General features: G+C 32.8%; 1 protein-coding gene across 1 annotated transcript in view; it reads left to right on the top strand.

Moving 5' to 3' along the window:
* Positions 1-18,792, top strand: part of LOC117178139 (protein germ cell-less) — a 175,267-nt gene extending 156,475 nt beyond the window's left edge. The window contains exon 7 of the mRNA XM_033369396.1: positions 18,306-18,792. Coding sequence (XP_033225287.1) covers positions 18,306-18,528 — 223 coding nt within the window. The 3' untranslated portion in view covers positions 18,529-18,792. The remainder of the gene's footprint in view (positions 1-18,305) is intronic.
* The last annotated feature ends 396 nt before the right edge of the window (positions 18,793-19,188 follow it).

The raw sequence follows: 19,188 nt of genomic DNA, 5'->3' as shown, positions 1-19,188 counted from the left end.
TAACTGCCAACTTTTAGGCTTAGTTAACTATGTTAGTTTTAATTAATCATTCAAACGTTTATAAGAAGAAATCAATCAGAAACGGGTTGTTTGTATGGAGAAAAATTAAAATTCTTTTGACAATAGAATTTGTTATGCATAAAAAGCCTGAGATAAACTTTTCATACAGTTTTCTACTTCTACGCCCTAATCTAGTGTTAAAAATGAGAGAGCATTCTAAAATAATGAACGTTTAGTTCTTTTATATTCGCAGAAAGAATTTGTACTGTGATTTCTGGATCGGAGCAGCTTGTACGTCTTTATTGGCACGCGTGCGACTCGCGCGAGGTGCGACACATATGTCATGCATATGCGGATACATCTGTTTGGTGATCTGCGTGACACACGTGACGGTTTATAACCTTCAGGTTTTACCCTACGATCTTTGCATTTTACCTGCAAGATTAAGAGAGCTGATTTTCGGCTTAGCAGCGCTTTCTATTGTCTCGCTCCTGCTCTCCCTCCTAGAGTTACGCAATTCTGGTTGCGTGGAAGGTCTCTGGAGTCTACTTCAAGATCTCTTCTTTGCGATGATAGTTTTAGGAGGATCGCATAGGAGAAAAGTTTATGTTCCTATATAATATTTTTTCAAAGAGAAGAAAATCCTCTATATAGATAATAACTACGTCATTCCGAGATTCTATTTGCGAGCACCGGGATATATAAAACGCTGTGTGATCTGAGCTTTAGGACAAGGAGGGAGAGGTGATAGTGTGTGCGCAGGAAGTGTGTGTCTCCTGGTAAATGGAAGGGGAGACAATTTCGAGACGCCAGCGTGGCCAATTATGTTTTGAGTTGCCTAGGACTTTTCCGTGTTTAATAAACGATTTACTTAATTTCTGAAATGACGAAAACGAGTTGTTTAATTCACGGACCTGTCTTATTTTATTATTAGAGATCTCGTTTGTTTATCCCGAGTAGAAAACATAAAGTTTATAATATGTGTATGCGTGGTTAGAAAAGTTGCGGTCCGTTAGCATTATTTAAATGTGAATGGGGCTGATCATAATTAGTCGCAAACAGGAAAGGGGAACGTGAAAATCACTTTGTCCTTTTTCATGGTAAAAAATAGCCTTTTTCTTCGGGATAGAGGAATGCATGATTTCTTTGGGAAAGAGGTCGCTATATGACGAAAAGACGGAAATCTCTTAATATTTCCGTTCATTAATTCATTTTGCGTTGGCCTTAATAGATCGATAGAGGACCGATAGAGTATCACGTACGATAGTGTTTCATATAGTTCCTAACCTAACCTATTTTTTCTTTAAGTAACTTTGGGCTACAGAAATTGAGATATCTAGTTTCTCATTTTGAAATTAAGCAAATACCATTATAAATGTATAATGGCAAGATAGAAAAATGATATGAATCCTATTGAAATAAAAGCAAATATTACATGCCATAAAGAATCATCTATCTTCTTTTCGATCTATTTGTTTTATGTATAATTTTATTAAATTTGAAAGAGTGATGTATAATAGATTTGTGTTTGGAATAGTAAATATTCAATTAGAAAGAGGTTACGAAATTTTCATTTTATTATGAATATATTCAAAAATAACACAAAGTGCAATATCTTTAGAGATAAAGCTAATTATTTTTTAATATCTAAAAATAATAATACAAAGTGGAATATTTTTAAAGATCACGTTCTATTATTTCTTAACTAATATATGTATTGGATCAAATCTAAGAGAAATATTTTAATATTACATGAAACTTATTTCTGAATTATTACATAACTGTATAAGTCGTATAGTGTTTTCTTTCACAATGATATAATGACATTGTATTTTATTTGTAAACTTAAGTTTTGCTACTCACATATGACTATTGACAACAATGCAGTCTTACAATTCTATGAAAGTTGAATTTTAACAAAATTGGAAAATTAAATAACAACAATGTAATTCACGAATGCAGTCGTAATACTATGATATTTAATCCTATTTGAAATTCGAAAATAAATTAAATCCGGCTACCATAAGAATTTGTAATTTCGAAAAATAAAAAAGAATAAGTGACTTAATTTTAGATGTCTCATCACACTATATAATCAATGTTTTGCAAGTATATAAATAGTAATACGATCCATCATGAATGTCATAATTTTAGTAATGTTTTATCATATTTTATCTTCGGGAAAAATTGTATATGTACACTGAATTTTTTTCTCTCGCGTTTTTGTAAGTAAATATTCTTACAAATTACAATATAATGCACGCATGTAGTCGTATAATGCTGTGAACGTTTAATATTAAGTAAAAGTACAAATGAAATGATAAAATATTATTAACTCATGTAGTTGAAATAATGTGAAAGTTTAATCCAAAATGAAACTAAAAAAAAAGGAAACTCGAACAAAATGAAATACAGCAAACGTGAAAATGTTTGAGTTCGACGAATACCAAACATTAAATGGCGGAATTTGAGATCGCTCATCCCACTTTATATCCATGTGTTGCAACTATATAAATAATAACACGAACCTTTGTGAATGTCATTACTCATATAAAATTTAATCATATTTCAGCTGCATGAAAAATTATCTGTATAAACCTATGTTTTTTCTTTAACGTGGGACTACTGCACATTACGTTTGTAAAAATTAAATAATAATAAAAATTCCATGTTTTGCAACTATTAAAATAATAATACGATCCGTCGTGAATGCCATTTCTTGAATAACATTGACAGATTTCATCTTCTGGAAATAAATAAAATTCGAAGAATTTGTGGAAAATTAAAATAGTAAGAGGGAACAAATATTTTCTGCATTAAATTATTAATTTTAATTACCTTTTGGTCCTGAACTTTATTCTTTTTCACATTATCATCATTGCTTGACTCAGAAACCCTTTTTATATTTAAAGGAGAGAGCGTTCTGTCTTTGGTTTCGGTCCAAAAATTGCTATTTTGAGCTATCGAGGTGTCAGTTTTACACTGGCCTCAATCTCTTTATTATGTTGCATATCAGAAACTTTCAGGAAAGAGCTTTTTGGTTGATTCTTATCCATGTCTTCTTTTAAGGGAGGAATGGGGGATAAGCACTTGCGAAACAATTTTTTTTTTTTTCGTTGTAAAATATTTTTAAAATATTGTGTCAAAATTTTAAGTCCATCGGAGCAGAACTCTTGAAGTTATAGATTTAAAGCCGACTCTCCTCATAGACCACAACTGCACTTAAAAATATAGGAACGTGCCAGAAGAGAATGAAAAATACTATAAAACAATAGAATTTTTATTAGTTTTCACTACACTTTCTATCATCGTGAAGTGTGCAAAGTGTAATGGAAAAAAGAAAGAGCTGAAATCGTTAAAAAAATTAATATTTTTTTCTTCACTTTTTTAATGTTTAAAACTTTAAACGAGTTTTTTTCGAAACCACTTTTTAAAAGTCCGTTCCAGCGATTTTACAAACAAAACTTTTTCTACATATAAAAATCCTCCCCCAACGATATTTTTATTAAAATTTTTTTATATTAACGTTGTTTTTTACTTAAAAAATGACGAAATTTTTCATACAAAATCGCATATTTTATTTCAAATGTTCACAATTTTTTTTAAATCCTAAAAATAATCGTTGTGGGGAGGAAGAATTTATATTTTAAGTAAATTTTGCAACTTTTTTGATTTCCGATAAATCTACGTTGCGATATCGCTGGAACCGAAAATCATCTTTTTCAAGAGGCGTACTCGAAATTGCTCTGTCACTGGCTTATTTCACGATATTTTTCTATAAAAAAAATTACTAATGATTTTTAAAATAATACTGTGTACCATGCAAAACATTTAAATACATTTACTTCAACCAGATCTCTGAAAAAATTCATAAAAAACCGTTCTTTTCATGCATTACCCCCAATTCCCCCCTTAATTCAATGTGAACTCCTCTTTATAATTTTTTATCTGGAACGAAGGAGGAAATCTGCATGCATAACTGGTACACCTCATGAGCCACTACTCCACTGCCATAGCTTGCGTTGTTTCTTTACTATGGCGAACTCAGTTTCGATGTATGCATCAACACCTGAAAAGCGAAAAAATGAGAAATATGAGTATATGATTAGATCACACAGGCAAAAAGGATAATTTAATAATAATTTATTTATTTTTGTTCACAGGCCTCATCGTGGTGCATTACCACGATGAGGCCTGTGAACAAAAATTTTACTTAAAGTTTGAACGTGTAATTCGTTGGGGCAAATTTTATCGTTCGAAACGCTGAACTGTCGTTTGGCTATACCTATCGAACATTCTGTGATTTTCAAAATCTGCAAAATTAATGCGCATGATGCCACAATATAATACTAATGAAAGTCGATATTTCCTTTATTATTATAAATTCAATTTTTCGCAATATTTCTCTCATAGAAAAATATCATTTTCTTAAAATCATATATCGTTTTATATACTTTGATGTAAAAAAATGTAACTTGAAATTCTTCAAGCACGTATTGCACAATCTAGAAATTCGAAAAAAGGTCCTCTGTGCGAGTGAATTCATATTCTGCCGATGCCATCTTTGTTGTTCGATCCACTTATTTGATACACTTTAACACTTTGAGAAAAAAATATTTTTAGAATAGGGACATAAAATTTTTAGTCGTGAATGATGAAATAGAGTGGAACCCATGGAACAGTCAAAGGAAAAGGGAAAAGAGTGTACGGGGGAATCCCATAAGAAAGCATAGTTTCGTTCATTCATAGATTTTTCGATATTCGATACATATGAGCTTTTTAGAATAGAATAAAATTGGTATATATATCAGCATCATTTAAATAATTAATAATTATTATAAATTTTCGAAGTATCATATGAAAGAGTTATTTGAAGAACATTTTTTATGGTTTCAATAAAGTAATTGAGCCTATTGGTTAAAAAATGGCAACATAGAAAAGAGTCATCAGATAGACATTCTTATTTGACTGCGTTCATTCCGTGAAATTGGCTCAAATTTTTTCATTTGGCAATCTTTTCATACTGAACAAAATATATGAGGGCTAGAGCTTAATCCTATGCGCAATTTTGACGCCACAGTGCGTCAAAAGTTGATAGTAAATAGTTTCTGTACACACACCAGCCATAAACGATATTCCCGTTAAGAAGCTTTGCATTAAAAGGTATTAAAGACTTTGCATCTCCGAGAATGCTGTTTCTGTCCTTCGTTTTTTAATCCTCATTAGGCTGCGAAAATAATAAGATTCCAATCCATTTTAAAGCCGATCGGAGCTGCCGGACGTAACCTCCAATAAATTAAAAACAAATCAGTTTTCGTTTTAAGCTTTAGGAAGCGCTCCAAAAGTATGACATTTTCAAAATCTAGTAGGATTGTATACAAGAATTCATCTCTTTATGGTAAAACGTTCGCTTTGCCCTACCGTACAGTGGTCAAAAATCATGAAAAGTTGGCTATAATGGAAAAAATATTTTTTCGCTATTCGAAAAATCCAGTATCAGTAGTGGTACCCTTAGCATCGTTTAAGATTATTAGTTAAGAACACATGTTGCTAGAACCAACTTACGCCTCTCTGTTTCATAGACGTCAAACACGTCGCGACAAATAAAACCAGTTTTTCAAAAGTTCACAGTTTTTGAATAGAGAGACCAATTTGGATTCCACAACATGGATTGTTTTCGCAAGTGTAAGTACTTTCAGCTATACAAAATATCAATGTGCTTGACAAAGATAAATATGAAATATGTTTAAGTAATTGACTGCAATTTTCAAATGTTGACGATAAACTTACGCTGATAAAAACAGAGTTTAGAAAAAAGTCTTGATAGATCGGGCCCTATTCTTTTATCTCAATAATAAATAACGAACTTCTGCAAAACATATCAAAAATTGAGCTGCCGGAAGTTGCCGGTTTGCGCTCGGGGAATTTTTTTCTATGAAACGTACAGTTACGCCCATAAATTCCCGTTATACAGCGCACCGAATATATACTTCCTTATTTTAAATTTTTATTTTTTCAATATATAAAAGTATTTTGTTGACTGTATCCAAATGTATTTGTTAAATAAGCGGAAAAAGTATAATAATCATTTGCAAAATATTTATCTGTTTATAAAGAGGAAGTTTTCAATGAAAATGTATGAGAAAAAATATAAGATTATCATATCAATATATTAAATAATTTTTCAAACATATTTAAATATAAATTGAGCACGACTGTGTGGGAATGAAAAGACAAGTTTCAAATTACATTCGATACGTTTAATTTCACAAAAAGCGTTCCTCCTTTCATTGATTGCAACTTTCTGTAATCTCGATGAGACTTTTTTTCTAGATACTAAACATGAGAACACAAAAGAACTCATTTGTTTAACACGGAGTGAATTGTTCCGACTCATCAAAAACAACATTTTTGAAAGCGCTAATAGCTGCTTTGAGATTATAGAACGTTCACTCTCTACAAAACTCGGTACCTCATACACCTTAAACGATGAGTGTAAAAATAGACTCAAAAAATTGATTTCCGATTTGAAAAAAAATGGAAAGATACTCATCGAACCGAGAAAGATTTTTTGAGAAACATTGATGTGTAGCTTAAAAATGAGGTTCTTCTTGGTTTTGAAAATGACGATAACAAGGACGTCGCGGGTGATAATGAATCCGAGTCAATGAAGCAGTGGCCGCCCCTTGTCGAGATCTTCTTTTCAAGAATTAAGTGACCGGATAAAAAGGAGAAGGACGAAAGATATTCGTGAACAGTATACCCCCGAAGAATTAGGCTATGCTACGCAGATGAGTCTCCGGGCCAAAGGAAACGTGTGTGCTGCGAAACTGGTGAAAGATGTTACAGCAGGAAGCCCTTCAGAAGCGTCAAATTACAAGAAATATCTTCAACAGAATTCCGAAGAAATTCTCTATGCAGATAAAGGCGTTACGCTCATAATTGGAAATCATTTATCTAAATCTCAGTATATTGGCATAAGATCTGTCAGTGTTCGAAAAAATTGTACTTTTTACCCCCTACTATCAGTTTTAAAGGCTACAAAAAGATGTTATCCTTCAACAGCGGAAGTTATCGTTACCGAATCAAGCGTAGAAATTTTATAGCAATCAATATTAGATCACATAGTAGAACGTTTGTTGTTAGTGTAAGCTAATGTTCTCGAAACTCTACCTTCAGATAAAAAAATTAATTTTCAGTTGTTCTGCAAATGGAGATGTGATGGTACTTCGGGGCAGAGTACATTTATACAAAAGTTTCATGACCATGATGGAACTAAAACTGATGCTAGCATATTTGTTACTTCCCTTGTACCATTGCAGTTTCTTTATAAGATTGAAAATAATAGTAATACCAAGGTTCTGTGGAAAAATCCACGCCCCTCATCTCCTAGATTTTGCAGGCCGATAAAATTAGAATTCTTGCATGAAACTGCCGAAGCAACGAGAGCACAAGTTAATCATATAAAAGATCAAGAAAAAAGTTTGCAGCCTTTGCAAACAATTTTCAATGGTAAACAAGTAAATGTTACTTACAAATTCACACTTACAATGATTGACGAAAAAGTTTGTAATTCCTTATCAAATACAACTTCTGCTCAACGTTGCTTTCTGGGCAAATGTTCATCAAAACAGTTTAACAAAATCGATGAAATGGTGCAAAAAAAATTAGTCACAGAAAATTTAGAATTCGGTATTTCATCATTACATGCGTGGATTCGTTTCTTCGCGTGCCTGCTGCATATTTCGTACAAGTTAGATTTGAAAAGTTGGCAATGTCGGAAAGACGACAAAGCTCAAATGGAAGCTCGAAAAAAAATATTCAACTGGTTTTCGGCAGCAATTAGGACTCCTAGTAGATGTCCCAAAACAGGGATATGGGAGCTCGAATGATGGAAATACGGCGCGCCGTTTTTTCGGAAACTCTCAAGTCTCGGCTTCCAATACCGGTATAGACAAAATTTTTAGTGATGGGTTTCATGTAATACTTAAGGTTATTTCGTGCGACTTTGATATTAACATTGTCAAGTTTGAAGAATACGCTTTGTCAACTGCTCGGGGATTTATTGAATTATATCCATGGTATAACATGCCTACAAGTGTCCATAAAATTTTGATACACGTGTCACATATAATTGAAACATCCTTGTTGCCTATAGGACAAATGTCTGAAGAGGCCCAGGAATCTTGTAATAAATTTATCAGAAATTTCGCCAGGATTTCAGTCGAAAATGTAGCAGAGAAAAAACTATGGAGGACGTTTTTCGTAGACTGTTAATCAATTCACATCCTCTTATTTCAAGCCTGCGGAAACTGCAGCCAAAAAAAATGAGATCATTGTCGCCTGAAGCAATCAAATTGTTGAAAGAACCTTCGCTCGAAATCACAAATGTGCTAGCTTCATCGGCAGAGGAAGCAGTCTGCAGTGATAGTGAAGATGAAAGTGATTAAATTGTATTTCTTTCTATTGTATTTTGTGGGTTTTAAACTATTCAGTTTGATGAATAAATTGATTTACTATTACATTATGTGTATTGCATTATGTGTACTATTGCATTATGTGTATTTATCACAATTTTTCACTGTTCTGTATTAACAGCTTATTTCTCGTAAAAGAAATATCGCTTTCGTGATACACAGTCTTATAACACCCTAAAAGAGACATTTTGTCCTAAAAAGATCCATTAAAACACAAAATTCATACGCCATTTTGTATCCACCATTTTGAATACATTATTTACTTTATTAGAAATTACACAAATTTCATATCCTTCTTATTATACTACTGTCTATACATATTATTTTACTCCTAAAACCCTCGAGCAAAGAAATTTCTCATAAAATAGTTACATTTAACATTTATGGCCAGTTTGTTGGTTTTTTTACGGGATCTGTAACCTTTATCCGCCATTTTGTACTCACCATTTTATTTTTTCGTAAGGCCATAATAATATCAAGATTAAATTTCGCTCCCAGAAACCTACAAATCGTAATTCTCATTCGAGTAAGATTGAATTGCATGAATATCAGCCGCCATTTTGTAGGGAAATTTACCGCGAAATAATAATTTATAATTATGGCCAGCTTTCTGAAATTTTTGACCACTGTGTACCGATAGAAATCTCTGAGTATTCTCCAGCGAAATATCCTGGCCCATTTGAGCCTATAAGCAAAGTCGATTTGAACGATTTAGTCTCTGAGATAGTCTGAGAGATTTGGGTCCTTTTCAAGGTCCCTTTAGTGGTCAGTTTAAGAGTGGTGCGACGGTAATATAATGTTCCTTTTGTATTCGTCACGTACCGGGCGGACAGAGTTATTTACAGTAATTGGCCGTCGCTAATCCGACTCTGCCTTTTTACATTTCTCTTCAAATTATTAACACTTTTTTTTTAATTGATGAATTTTCTTATTATACTTATTTATAATTATAACTTATATGCTAATATAGCATTTTCTATTTGAATTGAAAAATGTTGTCTTTTTTGGCGTATCTCATTCCATTTACGAGAAACGTTGTATTAATTCCAATTTTAAGCATTTAAAAAAAAATTACATATCTGAAATCATCGAAACCCGTAGATTTCGAATTATTATGTTTTAGGCTGTTAACTATGAAATTTAAAAAATCTACTTCTAGTTTTTAATCCGAAAGTTTAACAAAAGACTTTTGAGTGTCGGCTACTCCATTGATATATCCTCTCTGCTTATTATTTATGATCGAATTCTGATTTCAATTTCAGCCTCTCTGCTTGTTATTTATGATCGTATTTCTATTTCAATTTCGGAAAGGACATTTTAAAGCTTTTAAAACATTTAAAAGAACTACCTGGACCTTTTAATATATCTACTTGAGTGCCTGCGAAAAATTTCTCTGAGCTTCTCTGACCCTATAGAATCTTAAGAATATACTCAGAGATTTCTATCGGTAGGGGAGAGGCTGAAATTGAAATAAGAATTAGATCATAAATAACAAACAGAGAGGCTATATCGACAGAGTAGCCGACATTGCTGTTATTTATGATCGTATTTCTATTTCAATTTCGGAAAGGACATTTTAAAGTCTTTAAAATATTTAAAAGAACTACCTGGACCATTAAATATATCTACCTGAATGCCTGCGGAGAATTTCTCTGAGCTTCTCTGACCCTGGAAAATCTTTAGAATATACTCAGAGATTTCTAGCCACGATAGAGAAGATAATTGGTTAACAAAGTTGTATAACAATTGTAATAATTTACCATTCCATTTATTGATGTTATTGTGTAATTTAATTGTCGTATATAAATAGTGAGTGAGTGAGTTAGTTAGTAAGTGAGTCAGTGAGTGAGTGACTGACTTAGAGAGGTAGACACAGCATTATGTAATGTGAAACTATTATTCGTACATAATCTGCATTTGTTGTTCAATTCAGCAGACCGTTGAAGAAATCGGCAGTAAAGCCCAGTACTCGGAAAAATAACCTAAGCGGCAAATTTCACTTACTAGTTTTTTTCGTTGGCATAACTATTGACGTAACTTTTTCTTCTTGGTGTTACTAACTGTATTGTTATTTCAACAAAACCGGGGTAATACCGAGAAAAAAATTAGTTGTACCAACCATCAAAGATGCAGTGACATAGAGTATTTTACTAATTCAAGTAGTTGACCCTACTACGTATTTTTTTTTAGTGATCGGTGATTACAATCAGTTTTAGCAGCGGTTTTGCGTTTCATCCATGAAATATTATCTGTCTTTACTTCCCTATCATTTATTACTTATTTAAGGGGGTCGACCCGTGTAACAGCCCAAAAATAAGGTTATATTTGGGGATGAAGAATATATCGAATGCGAAATTGCCGGCACTCTAGTTTCTCACAAATTCGTTTGAAACAAAAAACAAAACAGTTTCTTGAAGCTTATATTTATAGTTCCTTTGTTAAATGAACAAAGTTTTTAAATAATCATTTTTGACAAAATGACGGCCGTTACAACAAAAAATTTGATTTTTACCCGAAAATTTGCATGAAATTATTTAAACAAGTTTTTCCCAGTTTAGAGTGTTTTACAAAAAAGATAATAATTTCAACTATATGTATATGCAAGGAGAATTCAATCAGGCAAATACTTTTCGAGTTATCTTTCCGACAATGTTGAAAAATGTGAAACCGAGAAAAAAGCGTTTTTAAAGATTTACCAATTAGGTGCGACTAGTCTCCACCGGTATTGAAGTAGTGAACTATAATATTCACGAAACTTCTGCAAGATATGTAGTTTTGACCACAATTTAAACCCGAAGCACCTCCTTTTTACAATAATGAATAATCGTGAAAACATTCAATCTCTTTCAAACGTGAAGAAGATAAAGCTTCTGTTCTTCATCTATTGTAAATAACGGGTTTGTTCTGTATAACTAAGCCTGCTTGGCGTCTTGCAATATCGTTAAATGCGCCCTGTTTTCTTAGAACTTCTAGTAAGAGGAGAAATTCTTCTATTTTTTATTTCAAGTTGATGGATCGGTGTTGAAAAATACAGATGACGTATTGACGTGCTCAAAGAAAGATACTGATTTTCTAGAAGTAAAGTCTTCAATGTTCTTCTTGGCAATTTCTTCAATATTTGTTGTCTTAGCTTGAAGTCGTTTACAACAATCAGTGGTTCCTCCACATTTGCTTTTAATGTCTCCACCTCGATTCGACAGGAATAATTTCATAGAAAAATTCTAGCACATTGATTTCTTTGATAAGATACCAGAGGTGAGTAGCAGACTTCTATACACGCTAGGAACACGAAAATTTGTGCCACGAGATGGTACTTCATTGAACAAATGGTAGCAAGTTCTAATAATTCTCGATAATCTTCTAGTAGATTGGTAGGAGGAGTTCTGGACCAAGTTTTTCCGTACGATTAGCAAACTTGCGGCTACAGCGCAGAAGGCTGTGAGATGGATTTCGCCCCTTGTTTTAACGTACCAATCATAGAGTTGTATCTGATTGTCACTATCGATATTGAAAATCAGTACTTGAATCCGGAAATGGAATTTTTTTGCACCCAAAAATATGAAACAGAATATGATATCTGATGTCACAGTATCAAGTGACGGTCAGCGTATTCGAAGCTCCTCGGAAATATCATTTGACCTTGTCACCTTGAAAGACTCATTTCACACCATGCGTAGATCAATTCCCTCTTGCGCGCTAAAACAAATAACCCTGAAATTTCTTCTAGAAGCTTCCTAGGTCAATCACCCCATAAAATTTTTACGTGTTCCCCTTACTAAATATTTAACCTCACTTATCAAATTTGAGAAATCTCTCTGGTACACTAAACATATGCAGAAATTTTTGCTATGTAGGTCATAACTTATTATAATAGCATTTCAAATTACCGATAAGTGGACCGATAGATTAAGACGTTTACAGTTAATTAAGGAAGAAGTACAAACAAATTTAGACAGGGCAAATGATAGACAAGCATACCATCACAATCTCCGTTGTAGACCGGTTCAGTTTGCAATAGGTGAGCGGGTATTAAAATCGAATAAGTTATTATCAAACAAAGTTGACAAGAAAGCGAAAAAGTTTTTTCCGCTTTACGATGGTCCTTATTTTATTAAGCGAAAAGTCTCAAATACAATATAACAGATAAAAGATTCTCGCGGAAAAAGTCTCGGACAATGGGATGTAAATGATATTAGAAAATATGTAGAGAGACAACGAATAAAATTTAACATACAAAAACACATACACGTAACGTTTATTACTGGTTACACTTACACCTACTTGGGCTTCATGTATACAGATTTATTTTTTCAGATTCTTTATGACAGTTACACTAACATTTACGTTAAGAGATTATTATTTTTGTTTTGTTTCCATTTTTCTTTTTATTTGTTTTTTGTTTTATTACAATTTTTCATGTATTTAACTTTAGAGGGAGAAGATATCGATTCGGCACTGGAGCAGAAAAAATCCGTCATCATCAACATCGGTTGGAATTGTAGATTATGCGAAAAAGTAATCCCTAAAGAATTGTACCCATTTGACGATGCGTATTGCAATGATCTCCCGATCAGAAACATTAGGTATCACACAACGCTAGATGATTCTAATTTTAATTACAAACTAGGATGATGGGTCGAGATTAATAGAGAGTATCAATATTTATTAAAAATCGGAATACCTAAATCTGTAGATAATGATAGCAACGACTTTGATTGCGAAAAACTAGAGCCTATACCGTAAGATAATAACGATATTAATCCTGAAATACTTGATCCCGTAGATAATGCAAATAGTAATGCTATTTGTGAAATATCAAGACAAATAGATGATAAAGATGACTATGTATATTTAGATCTAACTACAGAAGAACTAGAAAATGTTTTAGCCCATTAACCATAACCCGTTAAGGGGGGAGGGGGTGTAACAGAAGTTACTTCGAATGGGATATAATTTAATTAAGAATTAAGAAAGTGAGCCTTGAATGATGGTGGGGTCACGGGAAATTCAGGAAATACTCCAAACACCCATGAGAAGGAGGATTATTCTCAAGGCTGATTTATAAAAGAGTAAGTGAATAAATTTGATAATCAAAAATGGAATTTCCTAATTGACTTCACCTTTCTCTATCTCAGCAGTCCAAATCCCTAAGTTGTCTCCTTGGAATAGTATATCGCGCTATAGAGTACTGGGCTTTACTACCCATTTCTTTAATGATCTGCTGAATTGAACAATAAATGCAGATTATGTACGAACAATAGTTCCACATTACGTAATGCTGTGTCTACCTCTCTCAGTCAGTCTCTTACTCAGTCACTAACTAACTCACTCAATAACTTACTCACTCACCATTACATACGACAATTGAAGTACACAATAACATCAATAAATGGCATGGTAAATTATTACAATTGGTATAAAACTATTTTTAACCAATTATCTTCTCTATCGTTGCTTGGTACGAATTCCTAAAGGCGTTGTTTCCCATCCTTCTAATTTAAAATAGAATAATTTGATGAGATGTGCAAATTTTTATTTATATGGATAAATGAATTGAAGAATTCTATCACTATAGGCATGAAAAGTAGGGCAATTATATATGCAAGATCGGCCTGGGTCGGAAGTCAGATTTGCTTCCAAAAGTTCCTGTGCGGGCTTCACTCCCGTGTCGTGATTGTTGATAGCGCGTACCACGTAATGTACACTCCAGAATTCTTGAAAATTAATGAAAGATTTTATATAGATTAATTCATTTTCTGAGGTATGCTGTGATATTTTTAACTGGTTTCGAGTCGCTCACTCGCAACCCCTTCTGCAATATTGCAAATTTTAGAAGATTATTTTTCAGTTAAAAAATATCGCCCTCTTTGTCGCAATGTTCCAGCAGGTTTTAAAATGATAGAAAACAATGTTTGACCTCTGAATTAAATTAGTTAGCTAAAAAGAAATATACCTTCCTCGATTTCTATAAACTATATTAATTTTTGTTTTTTAATTTCTATTTTACTAAATGTTTATTTACTAAGTGTTCCAGAAAGTAGGTGCTCACATTATCACTATACACATTTTTCCAGTGTTCGATTTGCAGTTTCCTTGCATTCGATTTTAATACAGCTAAATTTATTTTATCATTCATGATGCTTTATTTTAATGTTTCAAGTATGTAAATTGAATCCGTAGAACAGATTACTCCATTATGTGAAAGATGATTTCAACGTTTCTTAGTCAACTTTAATATTTATGTACCTGATTTATTTGATAAATTCTAGCAAGAGCTTTCAAATTATATGTTCTTCATCTCAAATAGTTTATTTAAAATCCTAGCTATATCAATATAAAATTCTAAATCTGTGACATTGATCTACTTTATGTAAGATAAGCTCTTAAGAATTTGTGAACTTCCTGTCGGTAAATATCAAAGGAGAACCTTTAAGGAATTTATTATTGAAAATATCAAAGAAATTATGTTGGACATGTGACGCATAGTTGTGAACTGTTTAACAATCCATTTGTTTATAGAAAGAAATCCTCGCAATCGTATGCCCATCAACGTCTTCTTAAAAGTCTAATAAGTTATGACCTACATAACTGAAATTTCTACCCCAATATTATGTCCATCAACACCTTCTCATTTATATCAACAAAGAGATCTAATTTGATTTCTGATACATATGATGTCGGCGCGCAACAAAGACAGTCATTGAGACGTAGCAGATCTTGACAGTTTTCAATGTAATATAAATTATATTATTTTGGGACGAAAAAAATTCAAATTCGGGGATAGCTCATATGTTTAGTGTCTAACAGAGATTTCTCGAATTGATAAGTGGGGTTAAATATTTTTGAGGGTTCACGTTCAAATTTGGTGAGGTGATTGACCTAGGAAGCTTCTAGAAGGAATTTCAGGGTTATTTGTTTGAGCGCGCAAGAAGAAATTGATCAACGTATAGTGTGAAATGACTCTTTCAAGGTTACAAGGTAACATATGACTTATGGTATTTCCGAGAAGATTCGAATACGCTGACCCTCACTTGATACTGTGATGTCAGATATTATATCCTGTTTTATATTTTTGGGTGAAAAAAATGTCCATTCCTGGATTCAAGTATTGATTTTCAATATCGATAGTGAGAATCGGATACAACACTGTGATTTGTACGTCAAAGCAAGGAGCGAAAGTCATCTCAGTGCCTTCTCCGCTCTAGCCGCAATTTTGTTAATCGTACGGAAAAACTTGGTCCAGAACTCCCCTACCTATCTTCTTCTCCTGTAATTTGTACCTCTTTAAGCTGTTTTCGTTGTAATACAACAAGGCATTTACAGTGTCAAGGTCTTGAAATTCAATTTCAGATGTATATGCGGCTATAATCCTGAAATGGATTGAAGATAAAAATTCTAAGCCAATAGATGGACCAATACCGTTTCAGAAGACATATTTTAAGAAAACTTCCGGAACGGGATATCTCCAGGCAAAATAGTCGAGATTTCTTCCCAGCAATTTTTTTAAATGTATAAAAGCTCTTTTTAGTCCACAAAGATTCCAATCTACTACAAGATCAAAAATTGCTGAAGCCTGTTTTGCTCCAGAACCTGATTTTAGTCTGTCAACTTATCAAATTTATCTTTGATCTTTGTGCGTATTCCATTCTAAATTTCTTTCGATGATCTCCAATAGTATTCCGATTTACCTTCAACTGAAACACATCCTGACCAAGATCTTAAGCAACAGCAATTATGATTTGAGCGGATTTTCTGCCGGTGAATTTAGCTCTATGAAGCATAGCACACAGTTTTGAAGTTGAGAATTTCACTGTTAATCTTGCAGTTTTGAGAGGTTGATTAATTGATTTTTCTTTACATTTCTTCGCTCCTCGAACATTTGTGCTTCATTATAATCAGTAGCAATATAATCACCACTATCGTTATTCGAATTTTTATATTCACTTCCAAAACAATTTAAAGTCGTTTTTTTCTTAAATTTTTTCTGAAATATTAGATTAGCAAATTGAATTTAATCAAAAAATAATGTAACTTGCATGAATTCACTTCTTATTTCTTATATCGCCGGCCACATTTAATTTCCGTAAACTTTCATTTTGCATGCCTTTCTTTTTTTTACAAATTGAACATGAATGTCGGACGATTCTGTTGTCTTTGAGTAAGTAAAGGCGATTTATTTGGTCAAATATTTATGTATTCGCGATGTACAATTTTGAAAAGATCATCCAAAGAGCTTTTTTATTCTCCTATCATTTTTTGATTTTCCGTATTCACTTCAGAACTGGTAGCACTTTTTGAAGAGTACAGAAGGTATAATTCTTCAATGTTGTTTCGTTCAGTTCGCATTGGGATTCATGCCTTTTTTTCATAAGGGGCAGTCTTTTGAATTGTTGCTCTTTCACTATCTCTAAGATTTTCACCTAGTTGATGCAAACTCCTGTTAAAATAACAAGAATCCAGCGACCAAATTTTTACATTTAACAAGGCTGTTTCATGAATTCTGTTTTTCTTTTACTTTCTCTATTTCTGATGTAATTGTATTGCGTTTAAAACAGATTGGCCTACTGACCCTCATTCGATTCTCAGGTATCAAAGAGAGCACCTGTTCGTGGGTGCTGTCAATTTCTATCATTTAAATTTTGCTTGCCTTGATAAGGGTACAGTACGAGTACCGAAACGTTGGTAATGCAATTTTATTTCTTTTTATTTTGAATGTTATTTTATCGTAATTTGATGATAATAAAAATGAAGAAACGAAAGAAAGAAAAAGAGAAGGAAGGGAATGTGGTTGGCTGCCTTCTCATTTATCTTTCCTCTTTTTTATTTTTGTCTGAAATTTTTTGTTCATATTACAATAGGATTTTTTGTTTTTGTTTGTTCGTTGTGGTCCAAATGTTGTCGTTGGATTCTTGTTTTTTTAACAGGAGTTTGCATCAATTTGATTGTTGGACATTAAACGGTATTTTTAATTTGGATTTTAATCTAATTTAAATTTCTTAAATTTAGATTTTCACCAAGGTTACGCTAACGATTAAAAACAACATTTGCTCATTAGAGAACAATTTTAAACCTAAGATGTCTTTGTGGTCTCTAATAAATAATGGTTTGACCTTTTTCTACTTTTTGAAGTAATTTTTTACATGTACACTTAAACTAACTTCCCGTTGTGTCCGTGTTGAGTGTATTTTCATGACTAAATAAAACAAAACTGTTTTTATCCAAAAAGGCTCTATACAAATCACGCAATGCTAGACAGTTTTCATTGTGTTCCTAGGAATTCGCCGGGAGCATACATGCTGGTTTCCCCAGAAAAATTCGTCAAAGGAAATTAAAGTGTGACGAAAGCGATGGAACTATTGCATTTTTTAAATAAAATTGAAAAAAAAACGTAATAATATTCTTACAAAGTTATACCTATATTCTTTCTTCGGAAAATCGTAATAAATTTTTCAAACAAGGAAATATGTCGAGGTGCTACTCATATTTTTTAAATGAATTTAGAAAAGTTACAGGCACTTTCTAATACCAAGAGAAAAATGTTCTGGGGGGGCGGGGGGCGTATTTAAAAACGTTTTACTTCATTTTAAAGAGCCACCCTAACGTACATGCATTCTAAGTGAGCCTTACAGCTGCTGACACTTACATTTTTTATATTTCGAGTTTAAATATAAATAAATAGTATTATAAAAAAACTTCCTCAAAATTAGTGCCTACAATAGTCCGCGGCGTATCTTAAAAAATCTTTGCAATATTGCGCAACGCTAATTTACCATAATGTATTCTTATACTGATTCCTTTCATTCTGCTAATTTTCTTATTTATTTGCAGGGTATGCCTAATATCGCTGAACGAGCAAAGACAAATCAAGCACATACAAGATTCAGGAATGCTCAGACTCTCGCTTCATAAGAACGAAGAGAAACAGGTCATGATTCTCGACAAACAATTAACTTATCCTTTGTGTGTTTCGGTAAACATGCAAGTAGTTACACCCGTTGTATCACAGGAAAAAGAAAAATCTACCGACCTTACGATCCTTTCGAATACGTAGTTGAATAGGACTCTTTCTTAGCTTGTAAAGTATTTTACTGTAATTTAGTCAAACAATGCGGTGAACGTTATCACTCAAAATGGGGTATGTAAATGGCCGATTTAATCACTGAATGAAAATATCTTAGAGATTAAAAAATCAGTAACCCTTAAATGACATAAACCTTTATAAGAAGTTATGAAAAATTAAGTTTTTTTCACGTGTACTTTATTCAGCTTTCAAATTAAAATAACTAAAGAAAAACTATTGCCATAAGAGACTTTACATACAAGGAATATTATTTATCATTTTATAAAACTGCTAAATGCTAACACATCGCAGCTACAGCCGCTAAGATAATGAGAGTGCAAATGCCAAAATTTTTAAGTAACCTTAGGAATGGTATCATCAAAAATCGAGTGTTATATGTCAAAAGAACGGCACTGAAACGTCACTGGGCTCTCAGTGCAGTGACGAATTCAGGGGTAGGATATGGGGGCTGAAGCCCCCCCCCCCAGAGCTACGATCTTCACTTTTCACATCAGAATGCGTAAAAAAATAGAAAATGTTAAAAAGATGTTAAAGAATAGAAATCATCTTCCATCTTCTTTCATTAGAAAGGATAAATACATCAATCGCCACCCTTCGAAAAGGACAGGTTGACTTTCTTGATTTCTCCTC

This window comes from Belonocnema kinseyi, chromosome 8 (assembly GCF_010883055.1).
Source record: "Belonocnema kinseyi isolate 2016_QV_RU_SX_M_011 chromosome 8, B_treatae_v1, whole genome shotgun sequence".
Classification (NCBI taxonomy): domain Eukaryota; kingdom Metazoa; phylum Arthropoda; class Insecta; order Hymenoptera; family Cynipidae; genus Belonocnema; species Belonocnema kinseyi.
Note: the sequence above shows the minus strand (reverse complement) of the source record. Positions and strands in the feature narration are given on the sequence as shown.